Consider the following 27,813-nt stretch of genomic DNA (forward strand, 5'->3'; position numbering starts at 1 on the left):
TTTTTCAAATTAGGGGAAAATCGAGTCCTGATTGGCCAGAGAGGCACCTTCTGCTCGTGCGTGGTACGGAAATAGCGGCGCCTCTGGGTGCTTTCGGAAAAATGGATGACCGTGAAAAGGGGTTTTAAAAAATGCATAATTGCGAAAAAAAATAGCTACCGCTTATAGTTATTATTTATTTGGGGTTTTTTACTCGCAGTCTTTACTATACGAGCATGCGCTCTAGAAGTCTAGCGCCTTTTCCCGTTTTCTTTCTTTCATCGCTAACAGGATTTGCGGGAGTGCACGTGAACGCAACACGCGTAGGAGCTGACAGGAAGTGAAAGCTCTGTTGTTGGACAGACGCTTTCTCCCAGCTGACGGTGAGTTTGGTCTTGTTTTTGTTTTGTTTCTTTTGAACAGGAGATTTCTACACGAAAAGTGGTGCTTAAGTTGTTAAAGTTGGTGGGGTTTCTTCTTTTTACGTCAAAACTAGAATCAGCAGATGAGGAAAACTGCTATTAAAGTAGTGACCGCAACTGCTGTGTGGCTAGCACAGTTAAAACGTTGAAAACATTCGGGTAAAGAGCACATTTTAATAATGTACACTGTTTTTAACGTGTTACTACTTTTTCCACACACATTAAGAATGTAAAATATGACGCATGAGTGAAAACTGAACTGTAGCAGTCTCTGCCGCTACTTTACACCTCGGTGTAGATGGGTTTTAAAGTAATGCTTTTGGATGTACACTTCCATACGTGGAGGAGACCACGTTTGGCTTGATGCCGATTCGCCGCGGGCAGCTGGACATCGGTCACCTGTTTGAATCTGGGCGCCAAATTGGCCCCAGTCAGACTCCGTGTATGGATCAGGTTATGTAGGGGACAGATGAACAGCGTGTCCTCACAACAAACTCTCTCTCGCTGTGTGTGTGTGTTGGACTGGGTGGGTGCTGGCAGAGGGCCTCCTATTGTCGCTGCGGTCCTGGCTGTAACAGGAGGAGAGAGCACACGAACACTACAATATAACCGATCCGGTAATAAGAGCTGAGCCCTTTTTTGGCTGTTCTCATGTTTTTCAGTGAATGATCAGCTCTTTCTCACATTGGTTAGATTTGAACGTGTTTATAGGATAAGTATACACCCAGATTACTTTATCAGGTAATCTGAGGCACTCTAACACATAATGTTCAACTTTTTTTTTTTTTTTTAAATGTCAATAAATTATTTAACACTAAGACTGTAGTTAGGACTGTTTTACTAACCTGTGTCATCTCCAGTGACACTGCAGCAGTGTGGCAAACCCTTCTCAGTGATCTGAAAATGCATTCTGAGCTAGATCTTCAGGTAAAGGTTTTGGCTGGTTGCCTTTAGACCCACCAATAAAGGAATTGTCCCTAACCAGAGTGTTTTCATAGGTATTCTTATGAAATGCTAGCAGGGGAGACTGTTAGTATCAGTGCTGAGCTATCAGGTGAGGTAATAATGCCTTTTTAATATGATAGCCTAACTAAGGATCAATATGGGCGCTAAGAGAAGAACTGTGGGACTGTATCAGGGGGTCAGGAGTGGCATAGAAGTATGTGAGGTGTGTGGTAGGAGTGGCAGATGGCTTCAAAGTGGAGGTGGGATTATGTCCAGGATCTGCTCTGAGCCCCTTCTTGTTTGCAGTGGTGATGGTCAGGCTGACAGATCTCTGTGGATTGTGATGTTTGCAGACAACATTGTGATCTGTAGTGGGAGCATGGAGCAGGTAAGACAACCTCGGTGGAGGTGTTCTCTGGATAGAAGAAGAACGCAAGATATAACATGCGTATGAATGAGAGCTAGACAGGTGTAACAGTGAAGGTGGATGAGTTTACATACCTGGAATCAACCATCTAAAGTAACAGACAGTGTACAAAAGAGGTGGAGATGAGCGTTTGGTTGATGTTACGATATCATAGCAATGAGAATGAAAGGAAAAGTTTATGAGATGGTAGTGAGACCTGCTGTGATGGTTTGGAGACAGTGGCAGTGATTAAAAAGACAGCATTTGGAGGTGGCAGAGCTGAATATCCTCAGATTTTCATTACGAGGCACAGGATTAGAGATGAGCATATTTGTCACACTTGCATTTTTCAGATCATCAAACACATTTTCACATTTTAATATTAGACAAATATAACAAAGGTAAATGCAAAATGCAGTTTTTAAATAATGATTTCATTGATTAAGAGAGGAAAAGTTATCCAAACCTGCCTGGTCCTGTGTGAAAACCGAATTGCCCCTCTTGTTAAATCATGGATTAACTGTGATTAACCACATAGTTTGGAAAGCTATATTCAGTTTCACTAAACACACTCAGGCCTGATTACAGGCAGACTTGTTGAATCAAGAAATCCCGTAAAATTGAACATGAATGACGAAGTGAAGCAGACTAAAAGATCTCAAAAAGCAACACATGCCAAGAGCTAAAGAAACACCTGGGATACAAAGTCACTGACATATATCAGTCTAGAGTCAAAGGTTACAAAGCCATTTCTAGGGCTTTGGGACTCCAGCAAACCACAACGAGAGCCATTATCCACAACCCGGAACAGCGGTGAAGCTTCCCAGGAGTGACTGGCCTACCAAAATTACTCCGAGACCTCATCAACGACTCATCCAAGAGGTCACAAAAGAACCCAGAACAACATTAACAACATCTGTTCGTGACCTCAAGCTGAAGTGCACTTGGGTTCTGCAGCAGGACAATGATCCAAATCACACCAGCAATTTCACCTCTGAATGGCTAAAGAAAGGCAAAAATAAGGACTTTGAAGTGGCCTAGTCAAAGTCCTGAGCTGATTCCGATTTTCAAACGATTCATTCTCAAAATCCCTCCAATGTTGCTGAATTACAATAATTCTGCAAAGAAAAGTGGGCAGAAATTCCTCCACACCTGACACACCAGTTCTTGCTGGTAAAGGAGGCCCAACCAGTTATTCGGTTTTTCACACCAGCCTTGTAGGTTAATAACTCGATCCTCACAATAGATTTCAGTTTAAGTCTAAATTAAGCCCCATATTCACTAACACTTCATTTATTTCTCTAAACATGTGCAACAACTGTTTTTATATCCTGCCAGATTTCCTCTCCCCAAACCCTCACCCCTCCACCTGAGCGCCAGTCTCCATCATGGACAACCTAGAGGAGGACCTGACGTGCTCAGTGTGCTACTCTCTGTTCTCCGACCCACGAGTCCTGCCCTGTTCACACACTTTCTGCAAGACCTGCCTGGACAACCTACTCCAGGTGTCAACTAACTACTCCATCTGGCGTCCGCTCCGCCTGCCGCTAAAATGCCCCAACTGTCGCAGTGTGGTGGAGCTGCCCCCTGCGGGTGTAGATGCTCTGCCCACCAACGTGTCTCTGCGGGCTATTGTCGAGAAAGTAGGAAAGAGTGACTGAGATGAAGTGTAACATGCAGTCAGAGCTTTTCTCTCTGTTTGTCTTCATTGGTCTCACATCTGTTTTGCCTGTGTGCCGTCCTCAGTATCAGATGGACAGTGAGCCGCGACCACCTTCCTGTCCGGAGCACCACAGGCAGCCTCTGAATATGTACTGTATCCAGGACCGGCAGCTAATCTGCGGGCTGTGCCTGACGGTGGGGCAGCACCACGGCCATCCCGTAGACGACCTGCAGGCAGCTTTTATCCGAGAAAAACTGACGCCGTCACAGCTTCTGAAAAGGCTCTCTGAGGAGAGATGGGCACAGGTGGAGATGACTCTCAATTTTGCAACACTCAAAAGTTCCCCAGTTATTAAAGTTTAGTTTACATGTAAATGAATCTTCTCTCCTCTGCCAGGTGTGTGAGCTGGGGGAACAGCTGGAGCAGGAGAAGGCCTGCTGTGAGGGTGTGGTGAGGCAGGACCGACAGGAAGTCAACCAGTTTTTTCAAACACTGGAGGTGGTGCTGGCCGGGAAGAGGCAAGCCTGCCTGGACGCTCTAGATAAAGCTGGAGCTGAGGTGTCGCGCGCGTATGACCCTCTCATCCACCAAGTAAAGGAGCTACAGGTGTGTACATACACCAGAACTATAAAACCAGTCATCAGACAGAATTATTTAATCTAAAATAAATCTGGAAAGCAGAAGCAGAAAAGGTTTGTTATTTTTAGTCAGTTTTTTTCCAATCATATTATTTTCTGTTTTTGCTCCTGTGGCATGAACCTGAGCCAATAACAGTCCTGTTTCCTGCAGGAAGAACAGCTGGATCTGGTGTCCTTGGGTTCGTCAGTAGAGGATGAAGACTCGCCCCTGGTCTTCTTGGAGAAGGTGCATTTGTTCAGAGAGCGGGTGGAGGAGTTCATTAAAACCCCTCTGCCCTCTGTGATGACCCTGTCCGTCACTCCGCGGGCAGCAGAGTACCTCCAGCAGCACTGGCCTGTCGTGACCATCGGGAGCTTGGAGGAGGCACCTGTTCCTAAGGTGCGCTGCTGTGCCAGATGTGGCGGTGCTGGGAGTGAAGCTGGAGGGGGTCGCTCCAGCAGAGGGGTTCAGGACGTGTGGGGTGAGCTACAACCTACTACGTCGGTGGTGCTGCTGGGGCTGCTGCTGCTGTTGGCGGTGCTGTGGGTGAACCCGGTCGGAGGGGCGTCACTCGGCTTCTCCCTCATGTCTCGGCTCAGCCACTTGGTCCACAGCCTGAGCAGCGAACTCATCACCTGCGTGTGGGACACAGTGGGGAGGGCATATACCGCGGCGGGGGTGGCTGTAGATAGATGGAGTTCACAGCTCTCTGCGGTGGGTGTTAGGGTGTTTGAGCACCTGGCTGCCTTATTTAAAACTCTGACGTCTCGATAAGAACGGCCAAGCAGGTTCAGAAAACCTTTAAATGTGTTTAGATTTTTTTTTAAGTCTCACTTCCCTGTTAGTGTAGAGACGGAAAGAATCCACCCTAAAACAGTTTGTAAACAGCTGCTACTCGCGATTTTACGTTCCCGTTTTGTTTAACAAAACGAGAGCCACAATGGTGAATTAGATTTTGCTGACGTCTGCACAGCGAGGGTTTGGGACAGTGACCTTTTTCATGAACAGGAAAACTTGAGGTCCTTCTAAACAATAACAAAAAGTCAGCCAATAGATGCAAAGACTGAACAAAAAACAATAAGATTCATTAGAAATGCCTTAACCACAAGTATACCTTTAGTCACACTCAAAAGGTTACATGTATGTATGTTTTCTCTAATGTGATTGTTCTGCACAAACATTTCAAAAGCTTCCTGTAACCTTCTGTAGGTGCACTTTGTGTAGCTTTATATCCTTTTTCCTCTATTATTGTGTTATTGATTTTGCTCTTCTTTGGACGCATGTTACTCTAAATAATGTTCAGAACATCAAACACTAATCCATCTTGAACCGTTCGGTCATTCTCTGTCCAGTCTTGCTATGGGACATTTCAGTAGCTTTTCTGCAGTTTCTATACATGGGACACAAGTGCAGCAGGCTACACGTAGAAGCCCTCACACGGAGCGATTTACAGTGACTGGTGCAGTATGTGAAATTTAGAGCCTGGTGAGTGGAAGCAGACACTCATTGGACCTGAGTTAAAGCCACCACAGATCATGTTGCAGTGATGCCGAGCGCCTCCCTGACTGTGCCTTTAGCCATCATGCCTTCAGCTCGCCTCGCTTAATAGCTTTACAGTAATTCCACCAGGACCAATACATCGTTCCCAGGACAGAGCTTACCTTAAAAAAAAAGAAAAAAGAAAAACAAAGAGCCCCTAAAATGCTGCCCTGATTTACAGTCAACTTTTAAAAGTTACTTTATTTTACTCAGTTCAGCTCTTTACTGAGTATCCAGCAGATATCTGTGCAGTGATGCAGACTCTGCACAGGCATGATACAAACCAGGATTTTATATGCTGCTGAAATCAGACTGAACTAATATAGTCACACCTGTTGTAGTGTTTGTACTTTTATAAACTTCAGCTCATGTATTGAAAATAAATTTAAATACTTGTGTCGTGCTCAGTTTTTCCAAAGGTGAGATGAAACATTTTGTGCTGCAATGAGAACGATTACTAAGTGAGCTCCCTTTAATGAGCCAGTAGTGTCAAATATATCTGCAGTTTAAGTTGTAAAGGGAAAAGCTTGCTAAGGTATAATCAAACTCCCTACATCGTTGGCTGAACCAGCAAAACTCCAGTATCACTGTAAAGACATTTAACTACACATTTAATATAAAAAGGATTTAATTTTAATAGTACATCTCAGATTTTACACAGACAGCTGCTGTAACAAATGCAAAACATTTGTCAGCACATGAGAAAACTTTCTTTAAAAAAAAAAAAAAAAAAATAGCAGCATTTCATCATAAAGAACACAATATTTACATGATGTGTGAAAGGTAAAGTAAAAGAGCAAACAGGGTTCTTGGGTTTAGGCAGTGATGGCGTCGTGCTCTTTAAAGACGATGGTCTTTGGGTTGATTCCCACACTCTTGGTGGTGTTGTTAGTTTTGTAGATGCCGATGAGACGATCAGCGATCTCGAACATGTTGTTCCTCAGGGAAATGATGATGAACTGTGCGTTCTTTGTTTGCTCCTGAAAGAAAAATATATTTCCTTTAGTTTTACACCACCTTGCTGCTTTTTAAAGTAGCACTACTACTCAAAAGGGTGAATGTTTGAGGCATTAACAGAATCAACCGCTCCATACTCACATAAATGTAACAGGCCACAATGGAGACGTTCTTGAAATCAAGGGCAGCATCAATCTCGTCCATGAAATAGAGTGGTGTGGGCTTATAGTGGTGTAGCGCAAACACCAGAGCCAAGGAGCTGAGGGTCTTTTCTCCTCCCGACAGGTTAAAGATCTTCTTCCAGCTTTTCTTGGGAGGACGAACACTTTAAAAAAAAAAAAAAAAAAAGTTTGTCTAGCAAATGCATCATCACCCAAAAAAAACAAAACAAAAAAATACTCATGTTTCGACTGTGTGAGATCTTAGAAAGACGCTATGTCATTCATCTCCAGAAATTGAACACACTCCATATTTTAATCTGCCTTCATGCACAGCCTGAACCTGCTCTCAGTGCTCGAGCTCACACATTTCAGCAAACGCTGCTTAACACAGTCCAACAGCTGTGTGCAGCTGTAACTGTGCTATTTTAAACTTCATGAGTAAAAGTACATCACATGCTTACACCTGACCATGTGCAGGTCAGGGCATTAGTGATGTGTGTTGTTCAGTACTGTTACTTGTTTTTAACAACAGTATCCTTCATTTGAGTCCCGTAAATGTTAAAAGGAAGATTTGGGATCAGTTTTAATAATAGAAGAAAACAGACGTACACTAAAAGAACAGTTTCACTGTGCTTGGCAGAAAGTTCAGAAAATTTTAGGAAGAGGTCAGAGTGACGTAAGAAAAAAAAAAATAATCATAAAGCCAGTTCTACAAAATCTGAGGAACATAATTATAATGAAATGAATGAATCTCAGACTTTTAAATGCCAAAAAGATAACAGCATTTGGAAAAAGGCAAATAATAAATTATTTTTATCCCTCTAATGTGAAAGACAAACTAGATCTCTCAAAAGGTCTGAGAGCTTTTTTTTGTGTTAAAGAATTTAGATTTTTACAATAAGTCTGCCTGAACATTTGTTTAATTCGAAGCAGGTAGAATTTAGTTTGGTTGTTAGTTTATTTGGATTGTTGGGATGTAAACAAGTGTTTGGTTTTTCTATCAGATGTCCTCGACATTAATGAAAAAACTGAATTGATTCAAAAGCAAGCGATGAAATCTCTGCACTGATGAACCTCACAGTGATCACCTACAGTCACTCATGCTTTACCTGAACATGATGCCCTCAGAGAAGGGGTCCAAACTGTCCACGAGCTCCAGCTCTGCATCACCACCCAGTGTAAGCATCTGGTAGTTTTCCTTCAGCTTGTTTGTGATCATGTTGAATCCAGTCATGAACTCATTGAGGCGCTGTTTGCGCAGGTCCTCGTAGCCACGTTTGAATTTGTCCCTCTCTGTAGTGATCTCATCAAGCTGGGCGACACGCTGCAAGTAAAGCTCCTCCTGAGAACACGAACACGCAGATTGAAATTAAAATTAGGCTGTGAGCTCATTTCCGTTTTGATAAATTCTAAACAGAGCTGCTTAAAATAAAGCTATAAATGGACCAAGAGAGTACCACTAAACATGCTCCACACATTGGCTGAACCAGCATTAGATGAGCCAACAGATCCAGAAAAAACAAAATAAAACAGCAGTATTAACAACAGTCACTGAGTTTCAGCAACAGCGAGTTGTTAGGTAGCAGGCTGCCTGTCACGCCTGTGCATACCTTCTTCTTGTACTCTGCGATGGCCCCGAGGTTGGGCTTCATCTGAGCACACTGGGTCTCTAATGTGATCATCTTGTTGATAATGATGTTGGGATCTGAGATTTCATCAAGTTCAGCCGGAGTGAGCACAGGGAGTTCCTCTGCTGGCTTGTCCTCGATGGTATGAAGGGACAGCTTGGAGGCCTGTGGAATAGAAACAATAGTTTTTACTATTTTACACCATCATCCTGTAGAGCAAGCAAAGATACAAATCAAAGGGCCTCAGATATGATTAAAGCATTCACAATTAGAAAATGAAAAAAAAGTATCAATATAAAACAAAGTGGGTCTGATATCACTGGACTATTTTTGTCCCTTGCTTTAAGTTTGCTGAGTAAATCTTCATTAATGTTATTGTTACAAGAATAAAACTATAGTAGTACATCAATTCACAGCAACACCTTTCCTCTCCCACCTCTTTCTGCCAGTGTTTGATTTTGTTATTTTGTTCGGTAATGGTGGCCTCGATCTGCTCGATGCGGAGCCGGACGCCTAGGGACTCCTCCTGCAGAGCGTGCTCCTGCTGCTGCAGCGCCTTTATCTCCTTCAGCACCCCCTGATACTGCTCCTGCACATCTGGCAATGCAGCCTGGAAGAAACAGAAAAAAAAACAACTAACATCAGCCCTTCACACGTTAATTTTTTTTTCTTACAAAGTGCAAGTGGGACAGCAAGGTTTTAAAACAACTTGCTAAAAATGTAAAATCCTTCTGAGAAAAAAAAATCAGTGCAAAAACAACAAAAAAAACAAACAAACAAACTTTTTTTTCTCCTGTGAAGAAATATAAAACAACCAAAGTGGATGAAAAGTTCCAACCTCAGCCTCCTGACAGTCTTTCATGATCTCTCCAGCCTCGTCTTCCAGTTTCTTCAGCTGTTCTGTGAGTTCAGCTATTGACTTCTCATTCTCCTCCAGCTCACGCTGCACACAAGCCACACTCTCCTCAAACTTCTTCAGGTTGCTACAGAGGGAACGGCAACAGTCAGAGTTGGTGACAGACACATGATATTAGAAAGATTACTGCTGATGATCAGTAGTGGATCAAAAACATTACAGAATGACTGCTGAAGAGCTAATATATTTGTCTACACAAGGATCTTACTCTAACCCAGGCCATCATCCTGCCTGCACAGGAGGCCAGCTGTAAATTGAGCAATGTTATAGCAGCAGCTTCATCCGTCTACACTGGATGCGTTAAGACAACTGAAGTAAAGGTCAGCGCCATTCTGGGAACAATTCAAAGCCTGAAACACAACTGAACGTATGTGCATATAAATATCAAACAAATCAAATAAATCGTGAAGCACAAAAACAAAAAAACAAACAAAAAACACCCCACTGAGTACACAAACTGACACAACCAAAGTAATTTAACATTTTATCCACATCATCTCTCTCCTTATCAGTTTGTCGTCAACAGTATTTAAAAAAAAACTTAATAAAAAAAATTGTGTATTATAGGGCTGCCACAAACGATTATTTTGATAGTCGACTAGTCACCGATTATTTTTGCGATTAGTCGACTAATCAGATCATCATCCATTAGACGTAAAACTACAGCTTATTGCACCAGCAGCATCTGCTCTTATATAACTATCATTAGCTTACAGCTTTAAGTGTTTAAGGTCTGTGCTAACTAAAAATAAAGACAAGATGATAGTTTATTAAATTTTAATGAAATTTGCAGATTGTTTCGGTGAAGTTTAATAAACTCCTTGCTATCTAAAATATAACAGGACACTGGAGTATATTCTGGAGCATCTCACACTTCTGATAATCAGCTGTCTGCTTGACGTTTATTCAGCTGTGTAAAAACTATAACTTTAATCTCAGACAAACTGATTTACTCAGGAACAAATAAAATACTAAAAAAAAAAGCCAAACAATAACATTTTAAGTTATCTAAGTGACTCATATATATTTAACCTGAGTAGCGAAAGACGGCGGTGGGTTTGAAAACGATTTGCGGGGAGTCCGGTGTTCTCACGGCGCTAGTGAGCCTAGCCCCCGGCTCGCTAACGAGCTAGTGGGTAACAGATGTCTCCGAAAACGTCGGAGCGCTTTTGAAAATATGTGGTGTCCTGATAAACTGAGCAGATATTTGAGGTTTACACAGCTACATTCTCGCCTGAAAATATGTTAAACGTTTATTTTGTGACCCAGAAAGAATAATAAGAGTAACATTAAAACTAACTAGCTGCCGCCATTGTTGGAAACTGCGCTGGGCCGCGCTATGAATTCTGGGACACAGCTGCTTCTTCTTCTTCTTCGGGGTTTAACGGTAGCTGACATCCTTGTACATGCAATGCTGCCATCTTCTGTTTCAGTCCGTTATTACACTCTTAAATCCTGCCACTTATTCCTGCGTCTTTTGTGATCGTACAAAGTTTCAAACGACGCGTCGACTATTAAATCAGTCGTCGACGATTTTGATAGTCGACGTAATCGTGACTAGTCGACAAATCGTGGCAGCCCTAGTGTATTAGTTATTGTCTGGTAATGAACTACTGTCAGACAAAACACTTGTCTGACAACTCGTTTTAAAAGGCAAATATATATCCCAGGTGTCCTACCTGAGGGTTAAAAAAAAAAAAAAAGAACAAAAGTGATTTGACACGGCTCATAAATACTACTTGTTAAAACAAAAGTAATCCCTGCACTGCTGCACTCTGAGGCCGTCATTCACATTAATATGGCGCGTCTGTACAGTCAAATCTCATACTTTGCATATTACAGAGTGAAATTCAAGGTTAGAAACTTGGCTCGGATCTTAGAATAAAATCTACTGTGGTTAGATGCAGTGCTACCCAAACACAGATTCACTTAAACTGCAGTCACAACGGCTTCTAAAAGATTAAAATCTCTTTCATACACAAAGTGTGTAACTGTGGTGGTAGGTTCATTTGTCTAAGTAAATGTTTTTGGCTTTCAGACCTGCTTCCGTGTGTCAGTTCATAAGCTCCCACTTTGTTCGTAATCGACTCAACAGCTTGTCATGCCAGACAAACCACATCACACACAGACCAAGTGTGTGTTTTTGCTACAGCGCGCTGCCAGGCTGTCCTGCCTACATGATCAATCTTAATGTTCCAGCCACAGACACCAAAGACTAGACACCCAACACACTCACCACTGCCACAACACTGATTAATTCAAAGAAACCAATGACAACAACAGGAGACAGGAATTTAGTGACAGAAACCCAATGCTACTTACATGTGATATTAGTATTGAATAGTCGTAAGAAAAAAAGAACAAAGGAAAAACAAACAGTATAGGGTGTCCCCTCTTTAGATAAAAGAGAGATACCTGCTCTTTCATTACAAAATAAACTACTCTGAGAAAAAAAACAACAAAAAAAACAAACATTCCCCAGTCTCTCAGAAGGAGCTGATTCAATACAAAAACTTCCATGAAGCCATGCAAAAAAACAAAACAAAAACACTTTTATACTATGAAAGTTACGCAGCGTAACTTTCATAGTCCATCAGGCGGCATTTTGGTAAAATTTTGGTGGCAGCCTTCAGCCCCCAAAATGTCATGTGGCCATCTGTGGTACTTATGAAGTCACAGAGGCTCAAAAAGTGCCAAAATTTCAACCCATTCCTGTGTATTCTGCACACTCCTAACTCTGAAAATTTTCACTATTTATTATAATAATGTTTCTGTAAAATAAATAAATAAATAAAACCACCTGATTTTGAGGGGCTTGGGTGGGAGGTACTGAATGACTTCATGGAATCAACCATCTGTCCAGCTGCATGGATAATTCAGAATATTCCTGCATATTGTAATATTACTGAGGGGCATGATACCAGGTACAGATAACTTTTATGTTCTTTGTATAATTTAGGTATTTAACCTGTTATGTACGAGCAGAGACTCATACACATGTCAGAATTATAAATAACAGGCTTCACAGTGATTTCACCAGTAGCCACTTGTCTACGATCAGTGGATGCACATGTAAATGAGTTTAAACAAGCATAATTTCCTCACCGGCCAGCTGTCTTTATGGCCACTTGGGCTTTGGTTATGGTAGAGGAGCACTCATCTAGCTCCTTGTTGATCTTGTCAAGCTTGTCCTGCTGAGCTTTAAGCTTGTGGCTGTTGATGTCTACAATCAGATTGTGGAGCCTTTTCACCTCATTTTCCACCTTCCCAGCCTTACTGGATGCTGCCTCGTAGTCTGATTGAACAAAAAGGAACAGCATATAGGAGAAAAACAAAAAACAAGACAAAGATATTTGTATTAATAGATTTAGAAGGATTCAAGAATTAAATTCATGTATACACAAAAGCTAATCTGGTTATTAAGAGCAATAATGTGACAAGATTTTTTTAAAACAAAATTACACTACCAAGTGATTATATATTTTTTTAAACATCTCAAGAGAGTGAACATTACCATATTTAAATGATTAACAACAGTATTTCTCTTTAGTGTTTACAGGACATTACCTTGTTTGAAGGCCTCCAGGCTCTTTTCCATCTGTTTCTGTTTGGCCTTGTCTGGGGCAGCTGCCAGCACATTGGCTTCAAGTTCCTTGATCTGAAGTTTCAAGTGAGTCTCTTGGTCAGCTAAACTCTGAGAGAAGCAAAGAAAAAGAAATAATTCAGATTTGCAAACACAAAAAATGTTTTAATCAGTCAAAACTGTCCTATTTGATGGCTTACTAATAGCAGGGGTTATTAATTAGATCAAAAACACAGCCAAATGAGTGTGAGAGGAGCAGAATGAATGAAAATTATGTACAGTCATGCTGTTGGTGTATTTTTCCAAGGTGTTCTTCATGTCCCGGAGCTGTGGCCGCAGGCGCTGGATGTTCTCTTCTAGCTGCAGCTTTCTCTCTTGGCATCCCTGCAGCTTCGACACTTTCTCATTTAGCTTGCTCTCCATGCGGTCAAGCTGCAGAAAACAAATGAAAATCATCATGTCCTATACACAAATGCCTAGCTGTGATTATGTTTTCTACTATCCATCACTCCTGGGAAATGTGTATAAAGTAAAATCTCATGGCAAGAATTATTATTTTAAAAGTTCACATCACTCATGTGGATTAAGGAATAGTTATTCACTCTGAAAGGAGACCTTTCAGAGTGAATAACTAAGAACTCCAAGCTCCTGTCTTGAAGTTTTGGTTTGCAATAAACACTAAACAGACAGTCCGACAGATACAGTAGTCTGGTGACTAAAAATGGACTCAAAGATAATGTTTCACTTTAATGACCAGTTAGTTCGAAACCAAGAGAGAGTTTCACACACTTTTAAATGTTTATTGAATTCTCACATTGCATTTTGTGGTGCCCATTATTATTGATACTTGTGCAACTAGTACTGAGAAGCTTAGGCACCATCTGCTCTCATAGTCCAGATTTATCTGTGGACCATTTGGTTGCAGAGGCAAAGATCATGTATGTGTATGCTATGTTCAATTAAAATACAAGTTGTATTAAACATTATAGCTTCAAACAATTTACCTCCACCTGGGAGACTTCAGTGCCAATAGAAGAGCCCATTCTGCCCTTCATGACTCTTCCTCCTCCAGTCATGGTTCCTGTGAAACATTGGAAAATTATTCAAGCTTTTTAAAAAATTTAACCAAATGATCTAATTGAGAGGGTCATAAGTATATATATTTTTTATTGCGAGCAAGATAGACAGAAAAGATAAATCACCCACCCGCCATCTCTATTATCTCCCCCTTCAGGGTGACCACTCTCCAGCGTTTGTCTTTTTGGTAGGCTATCCTTGTGGCCTGCTCCAAGTTTTGGGCCACCAGCGTGTCCCTCAGGGCAAAGTAGAAAGCTGGTCGCACACTGTCATCGTTCACTCGCACCATGTCAAAAAGACGAGGGCTGTCTTCTGGGGTGCGAATGGAAGCCATGCTCTTCTCCCATACTTTCATCTGTGCAAAGGAAGTTTAGATGAATGAGAAGGAGCAGCAAGATATGGAGGCCATCTGAAGGCACAATATTTCACAAAAAATATAACTAAAGTCGTTAAGACTTAAAAAATTATATTTCGCCTGACTGAAGTTCTTTAAATCCTTCATATTTACCTTGTCAAGACCAATGAAGGTAGCAACCCCAATGTTCTGTTCTTTTAGGAATGTGACGCATTTCTGAGCCGTGTCAATGGTATCAACTACAATGTTGTCTAGAGCACCACAGCTAGATGAAATGGCCACATCATACTTCTCATCTATGGCTCCCAGATCTCCCTACAGGCATAAATATATTTAGAATCATTAATCAATAGAAACAAGCGAAGGAAAGTTGTTGAGTTCTGCAATTTTTGTATTTTCTTTACCAATCGTCCATAGATGCCGGGGATTCTGCCACTTTTCTTCTGCTGCATGAGGGCATCCAGGACTTTTCCACGACTGCGGTTCGAGGACAGGGAGCTCTTGGCTTCATCTACTTTCTGCCTCAATTCCCTCACCACCTCCCTTGTCTCATTATCAGTCTTCATCAGTTGCTCCAACTCTTCCTCATCCTGCAGAGAAACAGAAGGCAAAAACTCAAAACACATGATGGCTGTAACACAAATTATCCACAAAATGTTATCTAACTGACAGTGCTGATGTTTGGTTCTACCTTCTTTAGCTCCCGTTCTCTTTCAGGTATTTTGACCTCCAGGTCTTTGATGGCGGCACGGCGCTCCCGCAGTGTGTCAGAGGTCGTCTGCAGTGTCTGCTTGGCTGTGTTGAGCTGTGTCAGAGCTGTGTTGTGGCGGCTAAGGTAGATGTCAAGCTCCGACTGAGCAAGGTCCATACGAGAACGGGTCTCATTTACAGCCTTGTTGAGCTCCATGAGCTCCTTTTCTTTTTTCTGGATTATACAAGAAGATTGTTTGTTTTAAAAACAAAGTTTCAGTGAGCACACAACAAAAACCATGATGTATACAGATACCTCTTTGTCCTGCTGCAAGCCGCTGGTCTCTTCCTTCAAACTCTCCATCACATCTTTAAGTTTTTCTTCTTCTTTCACCTTCTGCTGCTCCAGTTCTTCTTTGCGAGCTGTTGCCTCAGAGATGGCCTTTTCACTGCTGGCTGGTATACCACGCACTTCCTCCAGCTGAAAGATGAGCCAGACAGGACAATGTGCAAAAGCATATGAAATGTGTCCAACTCCAAAATCTAAGCAACAGTTGCTAGATTCCCTCCCTCCAGGTTAACTTGACAACATCAGTAGTAAACACTTCTACCACCCACCGAGAAACAGCCGTTTACTTCCTAAATTAGAAAAGATGAAACAAGAGAAGAGTGTGGGAGATAGGAGGTGCAAGTTTGTTGTTTTGGGTTTTTTGACAGCGACAGTTACAAAGAAACTGTGCTACGCATCCAGACACAGGCCAAAACACACAACTGTAATCAACTATAAACACATATTCAGGACTGAGCAAGCTCTGGTTAAGACTGGCACAACAATCTGCCACTTGGCAGAGCTGAAACAAGCCAAGGAGTGGTACGTGTGTATAGTCTATGTTTTGTAGGGTTAACTGCGGGTGAAATGTGAATGTAGCTGCTGGGAGCGTTACACAAGCCAGGCCATAGTTGACTACCATACAGCAGAACACTGCTCCCCAGAGGTCTGCCTGCCTCTGCCCAGCTCCCCCTCTGACCAAGATGTTTCCAGAGCACAGCCATTGTAGGTGGAGCAGATTGGCTTTTAGAGCAGAGGTAAATGAGAATATTCTGACAGTCATGAGACAACTCTTGGTTACTGTTAAAAAAAACAAAAAAACTCTTAAGTTCGTGTTTAAGCGACAAAAAAACGTGAGTCTAAGAGACAGGACGACCGAGAACTGTGAAACAGAGCACACACACTATCAACTTGTGCTACTTCGCAGCCCCCTAGTGGCTACTTTAAGACAGCTAGCCCTTCCGGACTCATATAGGGCTTTATTTTTTTCCTGTGAATAATGTCAGTTAATTTATAAAAATACAGAAACTTGACTTTACCCAAAGAAAGAAGACACACACACACATACATACATACATATATATAAAATTAAAGCAAAGCCCCTATACACACTTGGATACAAAATTATCTTTCAGTATCATATGGCATTTGTGCTTCAGACTAAAAATGTGTCAGCAACATTCAAACACTTGTGTACTAAGTTTCAATATAGAAAGTTTTGCTTTGTGTTGCTATGGCTGTCATACATCCTCTGCCAGCAGTCAGACCTCACTTTGTTCTGTTCACACAAATATGTATCATCCTTAAAAGATGACAGAAAAAAAACAAAAAAGAAACCAAAAAAAAAAAAAAAAAAAAAAAAAACCATAAAAATAAAAGAAATTATTAAAATATACAAACTAAGGCTAGTTTTATATTTTGCATTTAGTATGATTGGTAATCACTCTGTAAGCCCAAGTTTAAAACAACACTGCTGACAACTGTAAAACATGAAGCCGTGTGTACTCGGTGGAAAACTTCTCAGCCTACAAATGATTTTAGTAAATGAAACACTGAACAAAAATGCTAAAATGTAGTTTCTGTCATATATTTATTTTAAGTAAGTTGCTGTAAAAGGGTTACAAACATTTTTTTCCTCTCTCTGCTTCAAAACTGTAGCCATGGTGTTTATTGACAAGCAAAAGAAAATTTATTTTTAGTGCCCACGTTTCTGTCTTGGCCTTCATACAAATTAAATACAGTAACTCATAGGGTAACCATGCCACTGGTTACTTTGTGTAACCTTGTATTTGCAGATGGATTTGTATGCTAAATATCAATTAAATAAAAAAAGGGACAAAACTACACCATACTGACAGATTGTGTGTCTGTACCTCTGAATCACATGTGAATGCCCACTGTGATTATCAGAGTGGCTCTAATTACTCTGAAACAATTGTGTAAAAGTTGTCTGCAATTTAAAGTCCAACACACCTTTTCTTTGTCCTTCTCCAGCTGCTTCTGCAGTTTCTTGTTCTTGCTCTTTGAGTGTTTAATCTTCTCACGCACTTCAACATCCTGCAAATCCAGCTGGGTGAACTTCTCCTTCTGGGTTTCAATGTACTTGTTGAGCTTATTTTGTTTCCTGGTGGAGGAATAGCTTTTTTACTGGGTACATTCAAGTCCATCTACTGAAATATTATATAAACTGAAAAAATATACAAAATACATACATTAAGCGCATGTATATGTATGTATGTATATATATAAAAAATACAGTATACTTATTATTAATGTTCTTCCAGTTTTCAGTTCCTGCACATTATTTTAGAGATGATTTGTCAGTTTAAAAATTATCTATGGTCACCAACCCAAAAATTATGAGAATTATTGCATATATAAATTTCAAGCACATACGCTTCTTTGTGTAAACATTTTTGTGTGTGTAAATAAATTAGACCCATGTTTGTTACACTTGATACACCTTCCAGATAAGAGATGCTTAAGCAACCAAGAAAAATAAATAAATAAAACAAACAAATACAAAATGTTACTAAGTCATAAAAAAACTGAGTAATGTGGTAAAAGTTATATTGGTTAACAGAAGGAGAAGAAATGCAAATGCCTCACTTTTCCACATTTTTGAGTTCTTGGTTCATTTTCTCCATCTCTTCTGATAACTTGGCATTTTTCTCAGTGAGCTCCTTTGTGTCCTCCGAGATCTTTTGCTTTTCCTGCTCTTTATCAACCACACGTTTCTGCAGATCATGACTAATGACAAAGAGAAAACAGAGAGAGGGAGAAGGAAAAAAAGAGGGGAAAAAAGTCTGATAAAACTTTATCATTTACATGGAAAGCAAAAGACTATGATGTTTGACAGCAGAGAAGCATGCCCAGCTGTTCTTTTGAGTATTTGAAATGGAGAAGTCTTTTCTGTACAACTGCTGGGTCTGCATTTTTATATTATTGATGAAATTTTTCCATGTACAAAACAGAGGTGGTATTGGTGTACTCACATGTAATACTGACAGAGCTGACACTTGTGTTTGAAGATGTCATTTTCCAGGGTGAGGAACTCCACAGCTTTATTCTTTTCTCCCTCCAAAGCATTCTTCTCTTTTTCCACCATCTTTACTCTGTTTAGCTTAGGTAAACAAAATAACAGTATTTTATGTCTGGTGATAAAACTTAGTTACTTGCATAGTATAAAAAAAAAAAATTAAAAAAAAATCAAATAACAACTTTAAGAAAAAAAAAAGATAAAAAGCTTGTCAACATGGTAACACAGTACAATCAACAAAAAATAATTTTCAATAAAACCCAATTATTAAATCTACTGTATGCTTCATAGTTTCCTGTCAGTGCATCATTTTCATCTCAGACATGTGTACTGAAAGTACCCCAAAACATACACACACATAAGAAAGCCTCATGAGCCTCAGACTACTGAATAGATGCTCAACAATTGTAGTCCATACACAGGAAGGAAAGTTGGTTAGCTAAACTGTGTGAACAGACAGTATTTGAGTTGTCACCTTCTCTCCCCTCTGCTCATTGAGTAGCTCAATGCGGCGAGCCAGAGTTTGGATGGGTTCCTTGAGACGGCAGGAGCCAATAATGTCCTCCAGGTACTCCAGCATGCCCTCATCATGCTCTGTCTGACCTTTAGGCTTCATCATGGCAATCTGCTCCACCTCACCCTAGGCAAAGTCCACAACAGCACATTGGCAAAAATACTGCTTGCACCCATTCACAGAAAGCCAAAATGAAAATGGGTAATAATAATTTGTAAAAAAATAAAAAAAATCTTATTTTTAAATTATCCACATGTTTAACCATTAGGGTGTGGCCAGCTGAACTTATGGCTCTAAACTTGACTTAACACTAGTTTGCCACACACACACACACACATACACAAATCCTGTGCAAAATAATAATAATAATTTTTTAAGTTACAAATCATGAGTATTTTTTTTACTACCTTTACTCAAAGAAGCTGAAAACAAAGAGTGTAATTAAAATTCAACTACTTAACTGACTAAAAAAATAAAATAAAAAATAAAAACAGATGAAATCTGTTAAATGATTAATTTCTGTAATCACATGCTTAACACACTTCAGAAATACTAGTGCTAAAATAAAAACATTGCCTCACAGCAATCACCGCACATTAAAAGATGCAAAATTTATCATATCCAAATTTAAGGTGGTTGAAAAACAAATGCTGGTGTAAACATGCAAATTCTGATTTCGGGTAACTACACCAGTTACATTTTCACATTACTGTACATGTACTACTTGGCCCAAAGTTAGGGACAACTCTACAGTATAATTATATTTGTCAGAACATGTGTTCATTTTTATTTATTTATCTTAAATAGGCTGGCTAGAAAAATATTGCCAGGTAAGAAATTTCAAGTCAAACAAAAAATAGATCTAGTTGTAGTAAAAACAAACCAAGTCTCAAATTGGGCTTTTATTTATGTCTAGGGTGGGAAAAAAAGCAGCTCATATATTACTTTTTATGTATGAAAGAAAGGAGAAGCCAGTTAGAGGAAGGAGGGGGAAATCCCACGTCATCCTCTGCTCTGACCAGTGCACAAAATAGACAGCTTTCCCTTTGCCAGAGGCCTGGAAAAGTGACCTTGGAAAACAAACTCAAGCCTCTTCCCATAGTCATGCAGCCATATCACTGACAAGAGACATAGGAGTGTAGAAATGGACATGCACACATAAATACAAAAATATCGAGCAGAGCAGGTCTAAGTGTTCACCTGAAACTATCCCATTAAAAAAAAAAACTTAATGGATAAATAAAACTGCGAAAACAATTTTTTTTTTTAAATCAGCTATTCTGCTTTACTCAGTTGTAATCCTACATGTCTCTGAGTTCATCAGTAACAACAGGCAATAATAATAAGAAGAAGAGAAGTAGAAGTATAACAAGTGAAATGATTTAAAAGTCAGAGCAACACAGAGCTAAATAAAATATAAATAAAAACGTAAAATTATGCAAATAAAATAATAAAAAAATATTCAGGACTGCATTCCATTCACAGTTGAGGTAAATTGAAATAAATACATTAAAAAAACTAAACAAACAACATGTTGAACCAATAATAAAGCCATGGTAATGAAGGGTGTTTGATCCAGCCACACTGAAGCAGCACTGCTAATATTGGGGTTGGGGTCTATTCTCACACGCCAATATTTACGTGCTGCTAAAGCGTGGCAGGTACATGGGAAAGGGAGGGCGGGGGCTAACCTGTCCCCACTGGTGGGTCAGCCTCAAAGATTCCCCCCACAAGAAAATCTTAGTGACTTATCCAACTACAGCCACTCACATGCCGGTCCAAGTGTGGATAAAACTGTATCTTTTCCTTAAAATCCTAAAGCAGCAAATTATGGTTCGCACCTTTTCCACATTGTTTCAAACCATGATGCGCTGCTATAGTAGTCTAAGGGCTGGCAGAGGGCACATCTATTTTCCAAATCCAGTGCAACAGGTTATTCCCAAAGACAGTCATGGTTTAAGTTATATGAAACACTTTGACTCAAAGTGGACTAAGACATGGGTAGAGAACAGAGAGCAGGAAATCTTACAAAATGGGATGGTCACAGCAGGGGGAAAAAACTAAACTAAAACAAAAAGCAAAGCTAGAACTGGAAGAGGAAATTGCATAAAAAATTACCTGTAAGATCAGAAATCTGTTGTGGTCTAGGTCAATACCATGGCTTCGCAGTAAGGCACCCACTTCTTTGAATGTGGCTTTCTTGCCATTGATATGGTAGGCTGAGGAATTGTCTTTGTTGGCAGTCCTGGAAACGTAGAACTTGCTGTTGGGGATGACTTCGTAGTCATCTCCTTGCTGATGGGGGAGGGGCAGAGGACAGAGAGCAGCTTAGAAGAGCAGTTAAGAAGAAATTCAAACAGCTCCACACAGCAAATTGCAATATTTATAACATTTATAACACTAACAAATACATTAGGATGGCTAGGGCAAAAAACACACTACATTAAAAACAAAATAAGAAAAAATGGCTTCTTTAAAAAGTATATAAAGCTGGCCAGAGTAACATGCAAATACACCCTATACATACTGGAGTGTATAGAGTGCAACATATGAAGAGAATTAAAACAGTTTATTAGATAAAATAATGACAGTGAAAATACAGCATAAAACAGAAAATTAAGTACTTTTAGAAGAAAGTTTAAAACTTTTTGTTTATACTACTTCTGATTTTTTGTTTTTGTTTTAGATAATAGTTTAAAGCTGATATAGCACACAAAATTTGACCATCAGTTTAAAAACTTGATTTAAATTTACTTGGAGCTAATGAAGCAAAGAGAAAGGCTCAGACACATTTATGAGTACACAAGGCAAAACACTTTCTCACACCCCCTGTGGCAGATCAAATATAGAAACGTGTTTAATTCTTTGAACTACAGTTCAGTCGTTTTTCAATGTAATCTGTCATCTTATCCACCCTACTGAAGTTCTCTCTCAATACAAAAGCCACTTTTTTTTTTTTACTTTTCACAGTACAGTTAAATGAGTAGAGGCCAATTACTGAACTGCAATTAAAAAAAATATATTTAAAAATAGAGGGATCAACTCTAGCACAATATGAACTGACTATGGCATGTGTGGGTGTTAGCTGTAACTTTCATGACTGATTTGAGTCTTTGTTTAGTCACTGTTGTGATCACTATGCAGCAATATTATACAGAGAACAGAAAAAAAAATATTTTTTTAATTCAACAAACACCACTATCCTTCAGAAAATATTTCTTCTCATCTTTCTGCATTTGGGCTACCCATTTATTAATTCAGAGTGAGTGCAGCATGCATATGTGTGACAGAGAGATAGATATATATACACATATATATACCTTATCAATAATCTTTTGAAAGTGCACCTCCACAGTACAGCTTTGCACATCTTTGTGTTGATCAGAGCTGTGAATCAGCACTGAGAGCTTTTTCGACCTGATCTTTTGAGCTCTGTATCCAAACACAAAGAGCATTGAGTCTATCACATTGGACTTCCCACTTCCATTTGGACCAATGATGCAGGAAAAGCGCTAAGAAAAAGGTAGAGAAAATAGAAAAAAATAAAATAAAATCAATAATGTAAAAACAGAGTATATCCTGTAGAGTTAAACAGTAACATTTTATTTCAGCAAGACTGCAAATTTGAATGTATTCCATGGGAGTGTAGTTAAAGTTGTTTTTAACATAGATAAATTATTTAGTAACAAAGAAACAGGAAAAGGTATGAAGAGAAAGTTTACAGAAACTCATAATTTTCAAGAGAAGTTAGCACCCCACTAGATCACTACCTCTTGTGAGATACTCACTAAATCAAAATGGAGTCTGACTTTTTCCACTTTGATTTTATTTAAGGCAATGATGCTAAAATATAGCAGAATAAATTATTCTGTGACATGTTCTCTTTTCTACTACACGAGGCAAAAATCTATGGGTTTTTATCATATGAAATTAAACGGGAAAAAAATAAATTAAGAGTGGGATACACAACAAGTGATGTTAAATCTGTGACACATCAGAAGAGTATTTCCCAGGCAGGGATTACATGTGTAACCATGTTTGGTCGTACCTTGTGAAAAGGCCCCAGAATCTGCTCGCCTGCATATGATTTAAAGTTTCGATTAACTAAATGTGTTATCATCAGGCGAGGGGCGCCCGGTTCATTGGTCATTGCTGGGGGCGGAGGTGGAGGGATGCTACCGACAATCTCCTCCAAACTTCTATTATCAACGGTCTCGGTACCTTCCCCGTGAGACGAATCTGTGGCACACAAAAAGTACAACTTTTATTCTTCTGTTCGAGTCGTTTCAGGTGGGGGGGGGGAGACAGTTGTACGTGGGGGAGGGGTAGAGAAGCATACTCGCGCACGCACACACACAAAAAAAAAAAAACAAACAAACAAAACACACGCACCAAGTTACAAGAGCAGTCAAAGTACGACTCCAGAAAGAAAAGTTGACAGGCGTTATTTTCCTTTGTTCTGCAAACAAGAGCCAACCCCAAAAAAGAAAGAGACCATGGCCGCTTATGAACGAACCCACATTATAATCCAAACGCTCTCCACCAGAAGCGTTTGTACGTACTCAGATGCGCCACATTGTCGATGACAAATAACTAAAGTGGAAATCTCAGCCATCAGCGTCACATTTTCACTCATGCCTGTCTGTGCTCAAACAGAAACAGGAAAACTGGTGTTTTGTGATAATAATGTGTAACGCAGAAACGATTATGTTGCCATCACACAAAGCCACAACGACCTGTCCAAAATCTATTGTGCTCACTTAAGCATAAACAAGCCAAGATGTCGATGTTTGTCAATTAAAACCTCGCAGCCAGACACTCAGTGAAGCATTTCAACATATTCTACAAAATACAGACATCACCCACTGCTTATGTGCATCTTATAGGGTTCGCATACAAATCAGTAAATATCAAGCTTACAAGAATTAAGTCAAACACCGCTCTGATCTACTACACAAAGCACCTCATTTTTCGAAATAAATTACCTCGTCTGCTGAGAAGATTCGGGGAAGAAGTACACTCGGCGTTATCAAAATCATCTCCAAAATCATTTTATTGATGACTGGCACTTTAGTCAAAAATATATCAGCCATTCTAACTCTGTGTTGTTTAAGCAAGAAGAGAAAAAAAAGCTTTACAGCTGTGCCAATTGGCCCCTACCAATACAGCAATACACGCAAAGGCTTTGACTGAACAACTTATTTAGATTCACAGACACCAAAACACCCTTTGTTACTTGCCAGTTTTCGGCGGTGCCTCCTCTTGGCCATTGGAGTTAGTTTCTTGAGGGGGTACATCTAGCTCGTCTTCGGAGTCAGACTGCGACCCTTTCCCTCTTGGCTTGGCGGAGGCAGTTGAGCTCTTTGCAGTTTTAGATGGCATGACTTGAAATCTGAAGGGGTCATTGGTAAAAAGGGAATATCCATGAGTGGTTTTTGTGCCTGTCAATCTCTCAACTCCACTTTTAGTCGGTTACACGCAGCTTCTCTGTCAGCCTCTAATCATTACCACAGTCAGATCCTATTGACGCCCAGCTAACTGTTAATCGGTATATTTTGCATATCTTAACATTGCTGTTACAACAATGAGTCCAGCATAACACGAGTTACTCCTGCTGAAAACGTTAAAATGAAATAGCACCAATCCGATGACTGCACAGAATCATAATCTATTTCAAGTTTAAAATTAAGCATCATTTGTCTTTAAAATAATTAAAATAATAATCCCATCCTTTCACAGAACAATTCTAGTAGGCATCTATATCACGCATTTTATTTTGCCTCGCGAACCTAGGCGGTAAATAACGCAGCAAAAATAAGGTTAACGTCACAGCAAGTGAAAAACGACTCAGTTAATGTGCAAATAGCCTAATTATTTTCCTCCTTAGCTCTCTTAGCCTAGCCTGCGTTACACAGCCGCTGCTAATGTGGCTGAAGTTGGTGGTGAAGACCCAACGTCCTAAATTGATCGAGGTTTCAAACCGACACTAATATTAACTTTCATCCCCACAACGTTTTTGTTGGGGCGGAGGCGTAGACGAGCCAACCTAACTCGCTAGGTAATTGGTACGCACATTCAAACAACTAATGCAACGTTACCCGTGTTAGCATAACGTTATAATTACATTCACGTTTGCCAAATAAGTAACTTGGCAATGGCAGCGCAAACTCTGCCACGCTGTTTTTACTTGCTAACGTTACCGTTAAGTTAGCTGTACTACTACTACTTCTGCTAAGTGATTGGCTAACTATATGAAATGAAATATCGCTGCGACGCTAAAGCTAACATAGTGGCTAACTTAAACTATAAAAGGTATGAGTTGCTGGGCTCTATAAAGTCAAATGCAGTGTCGGCATAAACGTAACGCAAATCCTATCCAACGTCAACGTGTTATCTGATATGAAAGAAGTTGTTAACCCTAGTATTAAAGTTAAACGAGTAAATACATTAGAGCCCGCCGGTTATGAGCTATTTGCAATGCGAGCATTACTTTAACGAGTCGGAAATGTCGCTATTAGGAGTGAGTGTCACTGTGGGTTTAATATAAGTTAAGACGAAACGTGATTAGGTCTCATTATTTCTCTTAGAATGTGTAATAATGGTCTGCTCGCTTTCAATCAGAAGCTAACGTTAAACCTTAGTTTAACTTGCCGTTACTGTTAAGTCCCTCTTCAAACGTAATACATTTCAGCAAGTAGACGGAACCCAGTCGTTACTTTCCGCTAAAATACTTCCATGTACCTTCCACAGTATAACCACGATCTGTCAAGAGTCTTCCTTTCAGACCACAGTCGCTATTACGCAAAAAATAATCGTCAATCCAAAGTTTGGCAAATATAATCCAAAAAATTTACTCCCGTGTCACTCCGACTCGCTCTCCTTAGTTGACAACTCAAACTTGTAAATGGCGCCTAAACCTCGCTGTCGAACCAAATTCGTTACAAACTGACGCAAGGCACCATGGAACGTTCAAAGGGCGGGGGTGGGGGTACGAAATTCAAAAAAGGGGACGAAGCCAACTCCGTCTCACTCCAAACAAACCGCATTCACATGACTATAAAGAACAAACGAAAAGGAATAAAAGCCATGCAATGCTTTTACAGCAAATTGTTCATATTATTCAAGTTTATTCTCATAAAATGCCTAATGTTGTTCCTACGTCTTCAAACGGTTGTCTGTAGTACGATAAAGGACCTGCTCCGAGCAATAGTTTATACTTGAGGGAATATAGCTCGATAGATCAACTGTTAGTGTTGGTTGATCCCGATTCTAACGACTTGCATAAATACATTTATTTAACAGATGTCGTTTTTGAACTTAGAAATATTTCGAAATTTCCGTTGTCAAGGAAGTGGAGATGCAACTCTCGCGATAATTTGTTTTTCAAGCTGTTTTTGACCTAGATTAAATGGCTACCAAAATGCAGGTTTTATACGTTGGGGGCATAAATTGCTGATTGGTGATAGATAAGACTTTTGCGTATTCTAATAGCGCTTCATAGTAGAGTAAATTACACGCACGCTTTGCTGACACTCGCTTAGCACACTCGGCAACGAGAAAACGATGTCCATTTTAAACAAGAGAACAAGTTAACGTTAGCATTCAAGTCACAGACGAGACTCAGGGGATAACTGAGGACTTCCGTTAGCAACAGTAGCAGGTACCGTAGCAACAGCGGACGCTTGTTTGTTTCATCGTTACAGCTAACGGAGAATGCAAACGGCTGCTTTACATAGTTTACGGGTAAGCTGTATACACCCATGCTTCAGGTCTTCTGTACTATTATTTTTTGTGTTGGTTTGACAACAGTGTTATATAGAGAGCTTTAACATAACAGTTACGTTACTGTCTCTGACATTTTTCTGTTCGTTTAGTGATCAACAGAACGAACATCCACCATGAGACTGAAAACGTCGCTCCTAAAGGAATCCAAACATATCCTTTTTGTAGTTATGGAACACATGTAATTCTGTGACACAGTTCCAAAACTTTAAATCATAATTATTAGTGGTGCTATTTGAGGCAGTGGTAATATTTCCCATCATTGTGTTGCTCTAGCCTCTGTCCATTTTTCAGAAAACCCAATTTATTGCAGAGGTTACCACAAAAAGGGTTTTAGAATCAGTTCATTACTATAACTCCTTAACAGCTGATCACATAAAGAACTTGTGAGCTGCGTTGGCTGGACCACAGCAGATGAGCTGTACTCGTGCAGTGAGGATCATCAGATTCTCAAGTGGAACCTGCTGACCAGTGAGACCAGTCTGATTGTCAAACTGCCAGAGGAAATTTACCCTACTGACCTACACTGGTTCCCCAAAACTGTTGGTGTGAAGAAACAGGCCCAGGCTGAAATCTTTGTCCTTACCAGCACTGATGGCAAGTCTTTGTATTCTCTAAAATTTGACCAGAATGCTAAAGGGTTTATTTCAGAGTTCACTCATAAAATCAGTGGGAGTGGCTGTTTTTAGTCATATCTATGCATTTATTAGTTAAAGACATTCTCATGAAATAAATAAATTAAGTAACAGAATTGGCTATCTACAGGATGGCAATGTCTTCCTTAATTTTTGATATTTATTTTAGAAGACATAGGGACAATTCAAGAGTTGTTATTTATATTTAAGGGAAATAATCTCTACCAATTTGATACTTGTAGGATCCAGTAGAGTCCATCTGAATTCTTCTTTTTATGAAGCTTTCAGTATAAATCTAAAACTCTAAAACTCAATTTTTGTTTTGTAGGTTTCTAATACCGACCCTTGGTGACACAATTTGTGTGACATGAATCTGCCGTACATGTCTCTTCTTTGGCCTGTGTTAGATACAACACACAGAATATGGATGTACTGTTATGGCAAGGCAATGTGTGGTCACAACACTAATGGCAGTGTAGGGTTGCATAAACACACCCACAAACTGAAGCAGCAATTTTCTCTGGCAGACCAGAGACTAGTGAAAAGTGTTACGATCCATTTTGCAACTTTCCTCT

At 39.9% G+C, this 27,813-nt stretch overlaps 3 protein-coding genes across 4 annotated transcripts in view; 2 read left to right on the forward strand and 1 right to left on the reverse strand.

Moving 5' to 3' along the window:
• The first annotated feature begins 70 nt into the window (after positions 1-70).
• Positions 71-11,706, forward strand: trim59 (tripartite motif containing 59). The gene is made up of 5 exons (XM_085243590.1): positions 71-362; positions 3,091-3,395; positions 3,499-3,720; positions 3,812-4,021; positions 4,205-11,706. The coding sequence occupies exons 2-5, from the start codon at positions 3,141-3,143 to the stop codon at positions 4,805-4,807; spliced, it is 1,290 nt and encodes a 429-aa protein (XP_085099716.1). The 5' UTR covers positions 71-362; positions 3,091-3,140; the 3' UTR covers positions 4,808-11,706.
• On the reverse strand, positions 6,183-25,740 carry smc4 (structural maintenance of chromosomes 4). Its single transcript, XM_085243586.1, has 24 exons — positions 25,563-25,740; positions 24,062-24,213; positions 22,870-23,060; positions 22,142-22,333; positions 20,940-21,116; positions 18,783-18,947; positions 18,264-18,391; positions 17,878-18,018; positions 17,242-17,392; positions 15,256-15,420; positions 14,941-15,174; positions 14,654-14,839; positions 14,403-14,564; positions 14,024-14,249; positions 13,822-13,898; positions 13,097-13,249; positions 12,802-12,928; positions 12,340-12,529; positions 9,157-9,301; positions 8,755-8,928; positions 8,301-8,483; positions 7,800-8,032; positions 6,671-6,854; positions 6,183-6,552 (listed from the first exon to the last, which is right to left on the reverse strand). The coding sequence occupies exons 2-24, from the start codon at positions 24,201-24,203 to the stop codon at positions 6,388-6,390; spliced, it is 3,891 nt and encodes a 1,296-aa protein (XP_085099712.1). The 5' UTR covers positions 24,204-24,213; positions 25,563-25,740; the 3' UTR covers positions 6,183-6,387.
• A 323-nt stretch (positions 25,741-26,063) lies between these two features.
• Positions 26,064-27,813, forward strand: part of ift80 (intraflagellar transport 80 homolog (Chlamydomonas)) — a 55,118-nt gene continuing 53,368 nt past the window's right edge. The window contains exons 1-3 of one of the 2 annotated variants that reach the window (XM_085243588.1): positions 26,064-26,564; positions 26,696-26,754; positions 26,977-27,200. In XM_085243588.1, coding sequence (XP_085099714.1) covers positions 26,720-26,754; positions 26,977-27,200 — 259 coding nt within the window. In that variant the 5' untranslated portion in view covers positions 26,064-26,564; positions 26,696-26,719. The remainder of the gene's footprint in view (positions 26,565-26,695; positions 26,755-26,976; positions 27,201-27,813) is intronic. The other variant, XM_085243587.1, reaches the window with a different exon arrangement.

The sequence above is a fragment of the Mchenga conophoros genome, linkage group LG14 (genome assembly GCF_057382185.1).
Source record: "Mchenga conophoros isolate Kocher_MC1m ecotype Shallow Benthic linkage group LG14, M_conophoros_male_GT1.1, whole genome shotgun sequence".
Classification (NCBI taxonomy): Eukaryota; Metazoa; Chordata; class Actinopteri; order Cichliformes; family Cichlidae; genus Mchenga; species Mchenga conophoros.

Bases quoted from the DNA above. Each gene is read 5' to 3' on its own strand.
- smc4 (XM_085243586.1), bottom strand. From the start codon at position 24,203: ATGCCATCTAAAACTGCAAAGAGCTCAACTGCCTCCGCCAAGCCAAGA. The intron at 13,250-13,821 runs GTAAATTGTTTG...TGTTTTCTGCAG, and splicing joins CTGAAGTCTCCCAGGTGGAG to CTTGACCGCATGGAGAGCAA. The intron at 8,033-8,300 runs GTATGCACAGGC...TCGTGTTCTCAG, and splicing joins TCGCAGAGTACAAGAAGAAG to GAGGAGCTTTACTTGCAGCG.
- trim59 (XM_085243590.1), top strand. From the start codon at position 3,141: ATGGACAACCTAGAGGAGGACCTGACGTGCTCAGTGTGCTACTCTCTG. The intron at 3,396-3,498 runs GTAGGAAAGAGT...TGCCGTCCTCAG, and splicing joins TGCGGGCTATTGTCGAGAAA to TATCAGATGGACAGTGAGCC. The intron at 3,721-3,811 runs GTGGAGATGACT...CTCCTCTGCCAG, and splicing joins CTGAGGAGAGATGGGCACAG to GTGTGTGAGCTGGGGGAACA.